Here is a 17002-nt window from a genome sequence, read left to right as displayed (position 1 = left end):
GTTCAGTCTGAGACAGATTTTGCACTTCCCACCTTGCCATTCATACTTGCTTTGTTGTTTCACATTTATCTTTTCTTAACATGAAATGTAGCGACTGGAATTGTATTATTGGCTACATCTTCTCTGATTGGTTCAAAGCAAATAGAGATTTGATGGGAAAAGTCAGTGGATTATGGGCCTGTACAAAAGTGCTTTGATGAACATCCCTGCCATGTACATCTCCTCAGGGTATGCCAGAACCTCTCTAGGACACATTCCTCAAACTGCTGGGTCATAGGATGGACACATGCTTTATTCTACTAGTTATTGTCAGAAAGCATTTAAAGTGTTTTACCAACTTATAATCCTAACACCTGGGTATGAGAGTTCTAGTTTCCCTATTTCCTTATTAACGCATGTGTCCTCAAACTTTAAAATATTTGTCAGTTTGATGGGCTAAAGAAATGTGATCTCGGCCGGGCGCGGTGGCTCACGCCTGTAATCCCAGCACTTTGGGAGGCCGAGGCAGGCGGATCACAAGGTCAGGAGATCGAGACCGTCCTGGCTAAACAGGGTGAAACCCCCTGTCTACTAAAAATACAAGAAAAAAAAATTAGCCGGGCATGGTGGCGGGTTGCCTGTAGTCCCAGCTACTCGGGAGGCTGAGGCAGGAGAATGGCGTGAACCCAGGGGTGGAGCTTGCAGTGAGCGGAGATCGCGCCACTGCACTCCAGCCTGGGCGACAGAGCGAGACTCTGTCTCAAAAAAAAAGAAATGTGATCTCATTGCTTTTCATTTGTGTTTTCCTAGTTGAGTGTTATTTTGTATATTTATTGACCATTTGGGTTTTCTTTTCTGTCATTTGCCCTTCATTTAAAAAAAAAATGCCTTGTTTGACTTTTCCTATTGATTTGTAACAATTCTTTATATATTTTCTGCACATCAGTCCTTTGTTATCTGCTGCAGATACCCTCCAGTCTGTGCCATTCATTTATTTGTTTATTTTGTGGCTTTGGTGTACAGAAGTTTTTGGTTTTCATGCTGTCAGATGTATCCGTCTTTTTCTTTGTGGTTTGTGGGTTTTGTGGGGGCGGGTAGTTTTTGGATTTTGTCTTATTTAAGAAATCCTTCTGTAAACCGAGGTCATTTATGCACACCTGTATTTTCTTCAGAAAGTTTGAAAGCTCTGCTTTTTCCATTTGGGTTTTAAGTGAGCTCAAGTTTATTTTTATGTGTTACCCGAGGTGGCCTTTTTCTGTACGGATAACAAACCGGAGCTGTTGGCATTTATTGGAGTCCCTTCTTTCAAAAGCTCCCAAATACGTGGGGCTGTGTCTGGGCTGTTTCTTTCCTCTTGGGCCAGTTGTAGGGTTTGCCTTTCCTTGTCCGTCTGTACCTGCACTGCTGCCGTATTGTTTCCATTGTTACTGCTTTGTAAGTCATAATGGCAGGTGGGACAAGTCATTCCTCCCCCTCCTTCTTCAGAGTGGTCTCGGCTATTCTTTACCTCCCCCCTTTTTATTATGTGACTGTTCGTGTTGATCATATTACCAACTTTCAGATTTTTCTGTTAAATCAGCATTGAAAATTTACCTCACAGCCTGCGTCAGGACTTCCTTAGAGTCCTAATTCTCCTTTCTGTCCCCATTACCCTCTGGTCCCCTATACCTGTTCCCTTGGTTGCCCTGCTTCAGATGTCGGCTACCTCAGGCTGCATTCCTACATCAGCCCCCATACCTCCACACCCTCGCTTCATCCCAGAATATCCCGGACTTACTTTCCGGAAGCAATGATCTGATCGCGGACTCTAGCAGTGATTTCTAGTTGCATAGGGCCACAGGTCTTGCCTAGGCGCACCCTGGGGAGTCATTTGACAGCTCGCCCAGCTTCTTTTGGTGCCCGAGGGCATGTCTGGAGGCCACAGGGAAGCCCTGGAAAAGACTGGGCACAAACTGAAGCCAAATTTGGGTGCCTGGCTGGCATTGGTAAATGTGGGGTCCTGGTTTGCTGTGCTCACGATGGAGAATGGTTGCTGACCTTTCCTCCAGCGTTGGGGATGATGTGAGAGTCCAGCAGGCCCCCTTCATGTGGGCCCTACCTTGGGGAAACCTCCACTGTGAGCACCAGGAAGTGGATGGTGGGGCCAGCATAAGCACTATCCCGAGGACTAATCATGGAGGACCACTAGGAAGGGGGTCTTGAGATGACCTTGGCCAGACCCTGGGAAGCCTCCAGAGAGTGTTACCGAGATCCAGGGTACAGTGTTGCGTTTCCAAATGAGATGGCAGTTCCTTCTTTCCTTGATATTGTCGGGGAAAGATGTTTACCAAACAGGAGGTCCCTGTCTTTCAGGGACTTCCTCTGAATGGTTTCCTCAGTGAGTCACTTCAGCGTCCTCTCCCCCGACCCGATTCCCTTTCAAGCAGCCCACCCTACTTGTAATCCACATGTCTTGAATGAATTTTTGCATATCATTTTCTTCTATCTTCTTTCACCAAATGATGTCTCCCTTCTTCACAGTGATGCTCAGAACTCTCTCCATCCACAAAAGTTACCTGGTTTCTCTTTCTCAGCCCCACCCCTCTGTCTGCTTGCCCGTGACACTGCTGTGCAGAGCTGCCCGTCTTTCTGTTTGTTTATACTTATGTGTATTGCTTTTCTCGTGCATCTTCCCAGGGCTTGTTCATGTCTGTTCAGCCTGTCATTCCTCATTATGTTGTTTCTCAAGGACAAGGATTATATCTCCCTTGCCCTTTGACTCTTCCTAGTACAGGCCAGTGCTTAGCACGTTAGGTCATAGAACAGAAAGTATGATTGGCCGGGTTCAGTTTGAGGTTTATCACCTGCTGTGTGATCTTGAACAAGTTACATAACCTTTCTGGGCTTCAGTTTTTATAAAATGAGGATGATAATGGTACTTTCCTCATAGGGTTATTGACTTGGCAGAGTATCTTGGATATGGTAAGCACCCATAATCTGCCTATCAGTGTTATTGTTAGTAGTTAAGATATTAGAAACCATGCCAAAACGTGGGACCTAAAGTGCCACATACAAATTTTACAGTTCAGTGATGCTGTCAATTTAAATCAGTTACATGTTGGCATCAGAAAAATTGTCTTTCCTGACTGAAGTGCTGTTGATTACTCCTGTCTCACTCATTTCCTCCCTCTTCCTTTGATAGGCAGGTCCACGAGATCCAGTCTCGCATGGGACGCCTGGAGACGGCAGACAAGCAGTCTGTGCACAGTGAGTAATTAACTGTGGAGACCAGAGTCCTTTCTCTGATGACAGGGTGCTAATGGGCTGGGTTTCCTGACTGCACTCTGCCTCGGGGGCTTAATGATTCAGCGTGGAATGAGTTTTGTTGTTAGGGTGGACAGAAAAACCCTATGGCAAAGTCACTGATTTCCCTGAGTGTGCCCTTTGGAATCCCACAAGTCTTATCCCCCATTACCCCTCCACTCAACCTGACATGGCCCTATGGGAATGGAAGCGCTTGCCTCCATCTGTCTTAATCTAATTACCTAGTCCTTAGAGGAATGTACTCCATGAAAATTCAGAGATGTTTAACTGGAATTGGCCATTTCTTCTGAGCTAAGAACTGTGGCTTTTTAGGAGGATTATTCAGAAACGAACAGCAATATTAATTAGTTTAGTTCCCACAGCATCGTTTCTTTTGAGAAGCATGCTGGTTTTTTGGTTTTTTTTGTTTTTTTTTTTTCTCTATTCTAAGGAAAGGTCCTTTTTCTGAGTTGGTCATATGGACACCACCTGCGGGGGCTGCCTACCCACCCGACTGCTGGGCTCCCTCCGGACCCGTTCCTCCTGTTCTCTCATGTCCCCTTTCACAGCTTCAAAAGCAGCTCTGTTCTTGGTTCTGTGCCCCACCTTGTTCTAATCTCAACTGTCTTTGTTCACTGTGGGCGCAAAGGGCTAGGAAGGGGCAGTGTCACTGCTGTCACTTCTTTATGGGGCAAGAAGCAGTCTGGATGCTTTCTTTTGTGCACAGTTTAGCTTCTTTGTTCATCGGACTGTGTTTGCCTTCTCAGCAATCTCATTGTTACATGATTAGAAATGGAAAGAGATCATTTTGACTGTCTTATCGAAAGGGATAAGGAAAATGACCGTATTTATCATATCTCTTTACCTCTGTGGATTCTTTCCTGGGCCTTTCCTATTGATATTTGGTCTATTTTGGGGACGTCAACATTGCTCAGCCCACCCATTCTTACAGAAAGCTTTAAGGGAAGAAAGCCTTAAGGGAACTCTTCTCTGTATGTTTCACATACTAATCTTCCCCTTCCTTTATGCTTTTTTTTTTTAATTAAAAAAACTCATTACTATAGGGAATTCAATTGGCAGTCTTTTTACTAGGTATTTATAATCCACGTCTGAGAATCCCAAAGGAAAAGAGACCTATATCAGAAAATTTAGCTTAAAGTATTTATTTGGACAACCTTTGCATGTTTATTTTCTAAAGGTAGGAAATTTATTTCTACCCTCAGCTTTTTTAAAAAATTGGCATTGTTATGTCATTAACAGCTATATACATGTACTTTTTTCAAAACAACATTTACGGCATAACTTGAATTTTTTCTGTTATTCATTAGTGTATACATCTTTCTCCTTTTGAAATACGTAGTTCTAGTTTATTAGATATTGAAAAAAAATCTGTGATTTATCATTCTAATTTAAGTTCACTATCTCTTTTCCAGCAATTATTCTTTTTTCTTTCTCGTACAGTAGTAGAAAACGAAATCCAAGCAAGCATAGACCAGATATTCAGCCGTCTAGAACGTCTGGAGATTTTGTCCAGCAAGGAGCCCCCTAACAAAAGGCAAAATGCCAAACTGTAAGTGCTGACCTCTGACATGGCTCTGATACTCCAGGCCCATCAAGACAGGCTTTTCTCCCGGGGGGAGGCGATAGAATATTCTGAAAACCCACAAACATGTTGAAAAACTACGACTATGCAAAGAAAAAGCCCCCCCAAAGGGCATAATTCTATCTGAGTGATGCCACTCAAAATAAATAGCCTATGAGGTTTGTGACTCAGAAACCTTATGACCCCTTACCTCTTTGGTGTCATTTTGAAATTTTGCCTCCAGTTCTGTTTTTTGACTAGACCCATAGCCAGCTGAAGCCTAATGTTGCCATGGAGTTTTGTTCTGCTCTTTGGTTCCTGCTGGGTTCTTGGGTTGAAATGAAAAATCACTTTAATCAGTCCACCCATAATGAAATGCTGATCTAATGTTTGATACTCCAGCATGAAATTAAAATGAAACCACCCTCGCCACCTCCACCCCCAGCGCCTGTTTCCAAAAGTTTTATGAAACTTCGTGGATGCTTTACCTCAAAGATGCCCTTGGGCTTCTTCCAGGAGAGCGATATAATCCATAGAAGGTCAAGAAGAGGTCAGCGAGCCTGCTTCCTGTCCCCTGTTCCCTGTCATGCATCCAGAATCAGAGAGCAACAGATTCTGAAGTCAAGCTGCCAGAATCTTGTGTGCCACTATCTCACTTTAACCACAAGTTACTTCTTTACTTTCAACATCATTGATCAAAATCAGATCTTGTGGTGAGGGGGTATAGTGTGGGGTGGTGTAGGGAGAAGTAAGGAAACACCGTCTTTCCTTAATACAAAGCCTGGCCCCCTAGGATTCTGCTGCCCTGAGTTTCTGGAATTTAATCTCTGTCTCCATCAATTCCAGTCGGGTTGACCAGTTAAAGTATGATGTCCAGCACCTGCAGACTGCGCTCAGAAACTTCCAGCATCGGCGCCATGCAAGGGAGCAGCAGGAGAGACAGCGAGAAGAGCTTCTGTCTCGAACCTTCACCACTAACGTAAGCCAGGCCTGCGGTGAGGGTCGGCCTACACTTGACAGATTATGGGGGCTGGAGTTCAGATCTCTGAGCGCCATCTGTTTTGGGGGTGTCTGAAAAAGACTGATAATGAGGAAACCAACTGGAAATGACAGGAACTTTGTGCATTGCCACAGAGACTAGACCTAGACAGAGAATCCCTTTTTCTAAGATAAAAACCTGAAGAGGAAGCAGTTAAATTGAAGGGGAATAGGCAGAGGTGAAAATTACCTGGTTGGACTGGTCTGAGACAGAAAGGTGGAAGTTCACATGGTAGAAACGTTTTTCTGATCAGATAGAGACAGATGATTAGAACTTAGGCCATTTGTAGAGAAGGCAGCATTTCAAAGCTGCCTGCGGGCAGTTGCCATTGTGCCGAGTATGTGTGTGGTTCCAGTGTCAGGTGCATTAAAATGTTTTTGCCCCTAGTCTGAGCAGCAATTTGGAGGAATTTGTTAACAGATGTTTAGGGTTAGATGGACTGCTTGCCTGAGTCTGTCTGAAAGTGTGTTGGTTTGCATGTTTGATTCCTCAGAACCCATTGTCCCTGCCCTTTAGTCTTAACCAGATCGTTTCCTGCACATGGATGTAGAACACACTGGCCTTTTCTATGTCCTTCATAATATATTCCACTAAATGAAGTGTGCTTTGGCTTTTTGTATTTTGTTTTTTTACAGAGATTATTTTCTTTTTTTTTTTGACAGAGTCTAGCACTGTCGCCCCGGCTGGAGTCTGGAGTGCAGTGGCACACAGGCGCCCGTCACCACGCCCAGCTAATTTTTGTATTTTTAGTAGAGACAGTGTTTCACCGTGTTGGCCAGGCTCGTCTCGAACTCCCGACCTCGTGATTTGCCTGCCTCGGCCTCCCAGAGTGCTGGGATTACAGGCGTGAGCCACCGCGCCCGGCCACAGAGGATTATTTTCTAAAGAGATGTTAGCTTTCTAAGCCCCTTGTTAAAATTCACATCATTTCCTGCTTTGTAGATGTTTACCCCTCAATGCTGCATCCTTACTTTGCAATAAATTTCCCCAAGTGTTTCAGGCTGTGCCAACATAGTTTTTGCTTCCCCAGACTAAGCAGTCAAGTCACAGTGTTTAACAGTTCAAAAATGTAATGAACTATAAGACACACTAAAAGATGTTTGGATTTTAGATCGTTGTAATGTAGTATTCAGGCCTTTTTTTAAGCCAAGGATGATTGCTTAGGATTATTTTGTTTTTTGCCAGCCTGGCGTGATGCTGTGCACACAGTCAGTTCTTAATAAACATTGACTTGCCAGATGAAACTTCTTCCTGGTCATTCTACCGTACGGAGCTATAATACGTTTTTCTGAGAGATAATGGCCCATCAGCCATACTGTTTTAGATGGGAGGGTAAGAAAGATTTGTATGTAAATGGCATTTCATAAGTGCTTGTCAAATTACTGAAGAGAAGTCTCTGAGTCTTTCAAACACCAGCGTCTTTTGACACACTGGGCATTAGCTGCATGCAGAAAACTAGTTAATTCAGGCACTAGGAGTAAAGCACATGATGAAATTAAAAGACCTGACGCCTACCTGTGAGGAGCTCTGCTGTTAGCAGGGGCAGTTGAAAATGCATATGTGCAAAATGATTCCAAATCTGAGCAGCAAAGAAACAGTGACATAACCTTTTTTTTTTTTTTTTTTTGGACAATTGAAACTGGAATTTAGGTGGTAAAAAGCACTAGTGGAGCAGGGCACAATGACACACGCCTGTGATCCCAGCACTTTGGGAGACTAAGGCAGCAGATTTTTCAGGAGTTCACCATCCTGGGTGACATGGTGAGACATTGTCTCTACAAAAAAATATAATAATCAGCCGGGCGTGGTGGCGTGAGCCTGTGGTCCCAACTACTCGGGAGGCTGAGATGAGAGGATCACTTAAGCCTGGTAGGGCAAGGCTGCACTCTATCCTGGGTGACAGAGTGAGAGCCTGTCTCAAAAAAAAAAAAAAAAAAAAAACACGAAACAAACCCCAGCACTACTTGGCAGGAGAGTTTGTGATTGGCAGAAGAGAGAAGGGAACGCTCTCACAGCTGGCAAGGACTTGGCTTGTGTCTATAGTCCACTTTCAGTGCAAAAGGAGAGCCACCAGGATGGGCGCTGGTGTTTCCCTCTACAGTGTGGGTAACAGGGCAGGCCCTGCGCTCAGTACCCAGATTCCCAGCTCCACTGGACTTCTTACCAGCTGTGGGATCTTGGACAAGTTATTCTACCTCTCTGGGCATTTTTTCATCTATAAAATGGGGAGGCCTATAGACAGATTCCTTGAGCACAGGAGTTCGAGACCAGCCTGAGCAACTTGGTGAAACCCTGTCTCTACCAAAAATACAAAAAAGAGAAAGAAAGAAAGAAAGAAAAAAGCTGGGCATGGTAGCATGCACCTGTGGTCCCAGCTGCTCAGAAGGCTGAGGTGGGAGGATCATTTGAGTCCAGGAAGCTAAGGTTGCAGTGAGCTGAGATCGCGCCACTGCACTCCACCCTGGGTGACAGAGGGACACCCTGTCTCAAAAAAAAAAAAAAAAAAGAAAATGCAGAAGCACAGCCTCCTCTATCCTTAGTTAACCCTCAGTCTACTTGGAGAGGTAAACTATAGATAAAATAGCTAAAGGACACAAGAAAACATTTAACACTGCATTAAGGGAAAGCCAAGGAAAGGAACATTTGGAACAAGCTAGGTGAGTGAGTAGTCAGAGAAAGCCTTTAGGAGACACCCAATGAGGTCCTGAAGGAATAGCTTTTTCTAAGAGGAGATAATGATACAGAGACAAGTATCATTGGAATGAACGATACTTGTGGAGTGGAACTCATTTGGAGAGTGACAGATCTGAGAAAGTTCCTCTTCTGTGTGGACAGAGGCCACCCCAGGCCTTTGCTTGGCTTTTTCTTATCCGTTAGGGTCCGCTGATTCTTGCATCAGCCCCTCTGGCTGTTCTGGCTTGGCCTTGGCTAAAAGAGCAGTCAGACCCCAGGAGCTGACTGACAAGCAAAGTTAATCAAGTGCCTGTGTTTCTTTCACAGGACTCTGACACCACCATACCAATGGACGAATCACTGCAGTTTAACTCCTCCCTCCAGAAAGTTCACAACGGCATGGATGACCTCATTTTAGATGGGCACAATATTTTAGATGGACTGAGGACCCAGAGACTGACCTTGAAGGTGGGGTCCCTGCAGGGGGACAGGGAGAAGGCCTCTTGTTTTAGCCTCATCCAACAGTTTAGTAACTGTGTTTATATTTTGATTACATGTCCTCAAATTGTGATATTTTGATGACAAGACAGAGCCCTTGAGTTTGGGATCCTTTCTGTTGGAGTTGAGTTATTGTGAGCCTGAAAGTACCCAGTTCCTTTGCCAGTGCTTGAAACAAACCATGAAGTGGCCTCTCTTAGGATCCAGGTCTTTTCCCATTTACTGAACTTACCATGAAAGTGAGTGCTACTACGAGGGGTCCAATCACAGGCTGAGAAATTGTGTTACAGAATCTACTCTTGGAAGAATGAAGACGTGGCTTGTCCTTTGGTACCTCGCTTTAAGGTGGCTTTCCCTTAAGACCCCTACTGTGGACTGCCTTATGACTAAAACCTTTTGTGTTTCAGTAACTGAATCCCCACTGTGCAGTGTTAGGGCTGCCTGGTTGTTTGCAGTAGATTAGAGCTTTAGAAGCTTCTAGAGCTTCTAAAGCCCATGCTGGTGATCCCAGTGACTCTTCACTCCCTAGCCTCAGGTATTCCTAGAAGCCCTGACCAGTTGGCACTGCTGAGACTCCAGCCCCTGGGAGTGGTTTACAGAAACATTACACAGACTCTGATGTCAGTCGTGATGTTTCAGCCTCTGCCCTTTTCCTGTATCAACCCTGATGGATAATAAGGCGTGGGTTCTGTCTGTTATCAGGGTGTGGTCCCCTGTGAATGAAGCACTCCCAGCCACTGAGCTGTGAGAAACAGTCACTCGGAAGTGTGAGCTTTATCTTAGTTTTTGTTGGATCACGTTGAGTCTGTCAGCTCCACAGGACTTCAGTACGTTTCTGAACAGTCTCTGCCATCTCTACGGGGGAGAGGGTCAGGCAAGCTGCAAGTGACACTCGCCTCCTGCTGACAGTTGCAGTGTCTCAGATGGCCTGGAAGGGTGGTCTCCAGCAGCCTGCTGGGCGCTCCTCTTTCATGAGAGCCACCTGTGGTGATCTGAACTGATACATGTTGATTAGTCTGCCCTTTCTTTAGAAAACTGCTACTCCTTTTCATATCTCAGAAAAACAGTAGAGGTCTTTTAGGACCAAACTCCATGTCACACTGATGAAGAGCCAGTGGGGGTTAGAGTGTCCTGTAAAGGCACATGCTAGCTTCCCACTCAAGTCTGGCAGTGCTGGGACATCTGCACACCTCCTGCCACCCACACTGATACCAGAGGGGAAGCCTGTGAGGTGGCTGGGGGTTGAGACTTGAGGTTTCTAACTTTTCTCTGCACACCTGTGGCTACCTGGTGTTTGTCTCTTGATTCCCTCCACCCACCTCCCACCCTACCTCCGTCGGGATTTTCCATCTACGCCATTCAAAAGGAACATAGGAGAGGGCATGAAGGGGCTAGGCCAAAGCACTCTGATGACTAGGGCCAATTTGTGGCTGAAAATGAATACATTTTTTGAAATTTATGGTCATTTTCAAGTGATTTAGAAGGTTGCTCCTTAGCCTCATACAGTGATGAAATAATCTGTGTGTTCAGAGCTAAGCAGGACTTTAGCAAGAGTCTGATTGTATTGTCACTATCTTGGGAAAAAAAAATACAAATACATTTCTCTGATCTCTGATGGCAATGAAGTTTGACTTGTAATTTCTCTGGCTGAGGCTTGTTAATTGCTCTCTGGGCAGAATGTAGATTTTGGATTCCTGTCCATGATGCCTAATGTTGATCTCACTTTCCTTGTTTCTCTCAGTTGCTCATTAATGTGTATTTATTTTAAAAAAAAAAAAAAGGATATGGGGCATGAGGTTAGATGCCATCCATACAAGTTGCAGTGGGTGATATGTGCTGAGTGACGTGGGGTCTGCTCCGGCATTCCCTTATACTTGTTACTTACTAAGAAATTGAATGTGCTTTAAGCTGAAAATTAGAAAGCAGTAGGGAAGGACAGGCTGGATGGTTTGGGTTGTTGGTTTAGGAATAAAATGCCCTTTTGTTTTGGTGGTGGGTGATGCCATCTATAGAAGGCATCAATTAAAGCTTTTAGAAAAAAACATAGGAGAATATCTAAAAACTGCAAACAGGCCAGGCGCAGGGACTCATCCCTGTAATCCCAGCACTCTGGGAGGGGTGGGTGGAAGGATTATTTGAGGCCAGGAGTTCGAGATCAGCCTGGGCACGTAGTGAAGACCCTTTCTCTACAAAAAAAAAAAGTTAGTCAGGTGTGGTGGTGTGCACCTGTGGTTCTAGCTACTTGGGAGGCTAAGGTCATTTTTTAGGTCATTGTGTTGGTGTCTTTCTGTCTTTCCCACTTCAGACCCTCTTGTAAATATGGACTTGACCCACCCATTGTACTCAGAAGAAACCTCAAAGATTGTACTCTACAAAGTAAATAGGTTGGTATCAATGATTATTGGAACTAGAGAGCCGAGGACAAGTTTTTTGATGTTGCCGCCTTTTTATAGTATAAAATATTCTAATTTTAAGTATTTTTATTGAGATATAATTTACAGACAGTAAGGTATACAGATCATATTTTTACAATTCAGTGAATTTGGGCAATTGTATCAGCCTTTATAACTCACACTCCCATCAAGGCCCAGACCATTTTCATCACCTCTGAAAGATCCCTTGTACCCTTCCCAGTCAGTTGACCCCTCTGCCCCAGGCAGCCACTGTTGTGATTTATTTCACCATAGATGAGGTTTGCTTGTTATTGAACTTCATATAAAGGTATTCATACTACTCTTTTCTATGTGGCTTCTTCCTCCCAGTTACGTTTCAAGGTTCATTCACATTGTTACCTATTTAATTCCATGTTGGTAATCAGGTACTTTCTGTTGCAAAGCACTATTCCATTGGTACAGGTATACCATAGTTTGTTCATTCATCTTGTGATTAGTGACACCATTGTTTTCAGTATGTATTTATTTATGTATTTTTTTGAGACAGGGCCTCCCTCTGCCACCAGGCTGGAGTGCAGGGTTGTGATCTTGGCTCACTGCAGCCTGGAATTCCTGGGCTCAGTGATTCTGTCACCTTAGCCTCCCAAGTAGCTAGAACCACAGGTGCACACCACCACACCTGGCTAACTTTTTTTTTGTAGAGAAAGGGTCTTCACTACGTGCCCAGGCTGATCTCAAACTCCTGGCCTCAAGTAATCCTCCCACCCACCCCTCCCAGAGTGCTGGGATTACAGGGATGAGTCCCTGCGCCTGGCCTGTTTGCAGTTTTTAGATATTCTCCTATGTTTTTTTCTAAAAGCTTTAATTGTGGCTTTAGCTTTATGTTTAATTCTATGACCCATCTCAAATTAATTTTTATATATAATGTGAATTGAGGTTCAATTTTTACACACTTATCTGTAAGAGGGATACATACATATAAAATATGTATCTATGATATTATATAGCCAGTCGTTCCAGCACCATTTGTGGAAAAGACTTTTCTTTCCACTTTGCATTGCTCTGGTACCTTGATCAAAAATCAGTCGAACATATGAGAGTGGCTCTATTTCTGGCTGATACTGCTTTCTGTGTATTCTGGGCATGACCAAGAGAATGTATGTTGGCAAAGCTCCATCTCCTGATGCCATTCACCCACCCTTGGTAAAGCGACTTGATGTTTGTTTGTTTTTTTTTCTCTTCTGCCTCAGGGGACTCAGAAGAAGATCCTTGACATTGCCAACATGCTGGGCTTGTCCAACACAGTGATGCGGCTCATTGAGAAGCGGGCTTTCCAGGACAAGTACTTTATGATCGGTGGGATGCTGCTGACCTGTGTGGTCATGTTCCTCGTGGTGCAGTACCTGACATGAGCCAACCACGCTCAGTGGCTGAACAGCATTCCCATGGCCTGCAAGTGTGTGTGTAAGAGAGAGGGGGGCCCAGAGGCCACCTTTTGAAATGTGTGCCTGTCTGAACTGTGAAGACACTTGGGAGTGATTGTGATCTAATTTCCAACCTGCTCTGTTTTCTGTGATATCTTGGAGGGGGAGCTAGTGCCACCACCATGAGCGGTGCTTAGGAAATGAAAGAAGTCCTGGGTCTGTCTCTCTCTCTCTCACTCTCACTGGGGGAGGGAAAGAATGGCTTTGGTGGCTTTGTTCACACAGCTGATGCGTGCCCTGGGAAGGTGTCCACAGTGAGCCCTGCGTGCAGGACTGTCCACATGGTTCACACCTTCTCACCATCAGGCCTTTCTGGCTCCTGATAGGGTGGAGCAAAAGTGAAAAGGAAAGGAAAGAAGCCTTCTTTTCTCACAGCCATTATATTAAATAGTAGGTGGATTCACATGCTCGTGCTCCTGGCCACCTCCCCTGTGCCCCAGTGACATGTAGATGACTAACTGCCAATACTTGTCACCCTTCCCTGGAAGCAGCTACCTAGGGGAAACAAGATGTAGTGCTGTTGCTGATAACAAGTAAGATTTTCCACACTACAGCTGGGTGTTTCTCTTTTCTAAAGTGAGGCCAGTGTTATTTCCCAGGAGTGTTCAGTCATGACCCTAGTCACTGATTTTTTCTAGTTGTTAATAGAGTGGTTGGCTTTTAAGGTTCAGAGACTGTGGCTTGGCACCTGTGCCCAGGCCTTGTGGGCCTTTGCCCCTTAGAAAGTAGCTGTAGGCAAAGATTTGTGATTTTCCAATTACAGTCTCAGCTCTAGTTTTAGTATCTCTAATTCTTTGGTTCCCTTCTCTTCCCTGAAATATATTAGCACCTGCCAGCCAGGCCCCCATTTGGCCCAGCCAGTGTGGGCAGATCCCACCGTGGAGACATCTGTAGTGTGTATGTCCTTGTAACACTCTGTTTTCAGGGACTATGACCTTTTTCCTTCTGTGACCAGCCCTGGATTCAGGCTGTACTAATACTAGGTATATTGTGGAATTTAGTATAAAGCCAGTCTATCTTGAAGTCCATCTAATGTGATGAATCACTGAAAGTCTCAGAAAGACCTGGTTAGTGTATTTTCTCATTTACCCCAGGCCTTGTCAGCCCTACCAGCCCTGGGCACAGTAGCTGCATGGCAAGACGTAAAATGACACTCAATCCTATAGAACTGGCAACCTGCTCAGTATTAACCCTACCTTTGGTTGTCCTGCCCCACCTGCTCTGTTAGTTTCTTGTTGCTTGAACTGTCTTCTGTCTTATTTCCCTTCTTTTCTGTGTTCCTCTTGACCTCCCTTGTTCCTTTCCCCGCCGCTCCGTAGTCATGTTGGTCTGTCGGGCACGTCTGTGGCATAGCTCCCCTTTGGTAAGTTTTCTTAATTGTCACAGATTAACTGAGTTTCCTGGATGCAGATTTCACACTTTTGGTCGGAGGAGATCTCCATTGTTCCTACCCCTCCGGGCCAAACGGGCCCTAGGTTTCCAAGGAAGGAGGGATCCGTGACTCCTAAAATGGGCTGGAGCCCTGCCAGAGTTAAAGCAGTGACTGGAGGGTGGACTGAGGGGTTGCGGCATCTTTAGACCTAGATCTATCTAACTCTGGGGAGGCACGCTGACATTTCCATTACACCTAGCACCGCTGCGGTGCCAGGGACCTAGCGCGGGGCTCTTGGTAATCCATAAAATGGATTCTGAGACTGCGACGGCATGGCTGTCCTGTCCCCCAGGAACCCAAGGATCCTGCCAGATAGCACGCTTTGGAGGAAGGTCTGCAGGGAGCAGCTGAGCCATTTGTTCTTGAACTCTGGGAGGCAGAAGTCCCCGCACTCATCATGCGTGGACTGACAGGACGTGTTTTTGTGGTGTGCACCAGTGCTTTCCACACTTGACAATGGTTGGCTTTGATGAACCCTCATGTTGCACCTTCAGAGCCAGTCCTCTCTATAGTTTGGAATAAAAATTGCAGAGGTAGTTTTTGGGTCTTTACCACCTGGGGCGGGTGGACAGCAGCCAGTGTGTCTGGACACCCAGGGGCATTGAGACTGCATGTTGTCACATGACCACTTTTCTTCACACATCTGCTTTCAGTGCCTGGTGAAAAATAGACCTTGGCCTAACAGTGTGACTGTCTCCACCGCCTCAGTGTAGGGAAGGGTCCAGGCCAGGGAAGGAGCACCCTCTAGTGGAGGCGGGGGTGAATTCTTAGGTCGAGCTGATGCAAGAAACTCCGGTAGCCAGCCTCTGTGACCTTGTACATGAGTTTGGTGTGCCTATTGTGATTTAAAACAGGTGGGTTATCAAGAGGACCTTGGGATCTCTTTATTACGTGGACATTTACTTCAGGGGGGACCACTGTAAGAAAAGCCAAACTCCAAGACCAAGTAAGTTAGGGGAGTCTTGATTTTTTAGAAGACTTCACTGCGGAGTTCCGTACACCCTTTGCCCTAATGAATTTGAATGGGTTTGATTTGCAAATTTGGATTTACACCCATTGTTTTTGAAGCACATCAGCTGAATAAAGTTGAGGTTTATTTTATTTAGAAAATCACATTTTGTAAAGGAATTTGATACTCACTTTTATAACTAATGGCCCCCTTTTTTTACGTTTCTAGGCCATAGATTCTCAAACACTGCTCCATGGCCAGGGGCTGGGCTGGCTGCTTCAGAAGCAGTGGGGAAACTTTTTAAAATTACATATTCCTGGGGCCTATCCCAGATCTGAATTAGAACCTTTTTTAAGTCTCTAAGGTGATTTTATTTTATTTCATTTTTTTGTTTTTGAGACAGAGTCTCGCTCTGTCGCCGAGGCCGGAGTGCAGTGATGCAATCCTGGCTCACTGCAACCTCTGCCTCCCGGATTCAGGTGATCCTCGTACCTCAGCCTCCTGAGTAGCTGGAGCTAACAAGTGTGCGCCACCATGCCTGGCTAATTTTTTTTTCCTTTTTTTTTTTTTTTTTTTGTGTTTTTAGTAGAGACGGGATTTTACTATGTTGACCAGATTGGTCTTAAACTCCTGGCCTCAAGTGATCCGCCTGCTTTGGCCTCCCAAAGTTCTGGGGTTACAGGTGTTAGTCACTGTACCTGGCCTCTAAGGTGATTCTGATGTGTGTATTTTGGAACCACTGTCTCCTAGACAGCAAGCTTCTGTCTCAAAGATGATCACATTTGTGTAAAAAGCAAAACTTGTTAAGTCCAAAATAAATTCTTACTGTTTATATCCTACCTTAATCCAAAAAAGATTTGAGGAGACTTTGAGGAAATAACTGAGACAGTGAGATAAAAAGAAGTGAGGCACAACAACAAATCATGTCGGTGTAGAATGTCGACATCAGGAAAAGGAACTCAAATGTTGTAACGCCCTAAGAAATGTTCTGGGGAACCCTTAATTTGACTTTGAGCTCCAGTAGCCAAAGCAAAGAAAGAAGCGTCATCTGTTACTGTCTCAACCGGGCAGGGGGTGACATTTGCTCAAGGGAAAGCCCAGGCCCTTCATAAACAGCTTGCCTTTAGGCCTTACCGGAAGTCAGACAGGGATTTTCCTGGCTCCATCCCTGCCAATCTGAAACCCTCTCACTTACGTTCTCCATCATGTATCTTTATGCAGACAAGGGGCTGAGCTGTGGTGACTCTGAAGGCCTCACGGAGTCAGGGAGGAGCTGGCCCCTCATCTAGTTTGGAACCACGGGCCCACTTAACCTCCAGCACTTCCCATGGGGTGCTCTGCTGGTGTCTGGGGGGATTGAGAGGTGTGCGGGGGACTGAGACGGTGCAGCCTGCTGGCATGGAGTATAGAGCTATAAGGTGTTTGCTGCAGACCTTTCAGATAGTTAGGGCAAGTTCCCTGTTGGGAAATAATTTCCTAACTGGAAAGGGAGGGAATCTGAAGTGAAAGCTGTCCGCGGGCCTTGCCCCTAGGGGGCGGCATAGCCCTATCTGTGGCTGGTGGGCCCTGAACACACTGCCGTAGACCTGCTGTACTTAGAAGCTGAGAAAGGAAAGTGTCATTCCTTCCCAATTTTCTGTGTCTTTTTCATTTCATATGGAAGGCACATGGGAGAGGAGTGTTCAGGGGTG

General features: G+C 45.2%; 1 protein-coding gene across 8 annotated transcripts in view; it reads left to right on the top strand.

The window, feature by feature from the left end:
• GOSR2 (golgi SNAP receptor complex member 2) overlaps positions 1-17002 on the top strand; it is a 48324-nt gene that overhangs the window by 3526 nt on the left and 27796 nt on the right. The window contains exons 2-7 of one of the 8 annotated variants that reach the window (XR_008653182.2): positions 3161-3225; positions 4723-4831; positions 5690-5822; positions 8883-9023; positions 12697-12910; positions 14655-14740. Coding sequence is in view for 7 of the 8 variants with exons in the window: in XM_055257831.2 (XP_055113806.1) it covers positions 3161-3225; positions 4723-4831; positions 5690-5822; positions 8883-9023; positions 12697-12802; positions 14655-14713 (613 nt within the window). In the remaining variant the exon portion in view is untranslated. Of the gene's footprint in view, positions 1-1563; positions 1585-3160; positions 3226-4722; positions 4832-5689; positions 5823-8882; positions 9024-12696; positions 16151-17002 lie in introns of those variants that run through there. The other 7 variants (XM_055257831.2, XM_055257835.2, XM_055257830.2 and 4 more) reach the window with 7 other exon arrangements.

The sequence above is a fragment of the Symphalangus syndactylus genome, chromosome 20 (assembly GCF_028878055.3).
Source record: "Symphalangus syndactylus isolate Jambi chromosome 20, NHGRI_mSymSyn1-v2.1_pri, whole genome shotgun sequence".
NCBI classification, from domain to species: domain Eukaryota; kingdom Metazoa; phylum Chordata; class Mammalia; order Primates; family Hylobatidae; genus Symphalangus; species Symphalangus syndactylus.
This window is presented reverse-complemented; position numbering and strand designations above follow the sequence as displayed.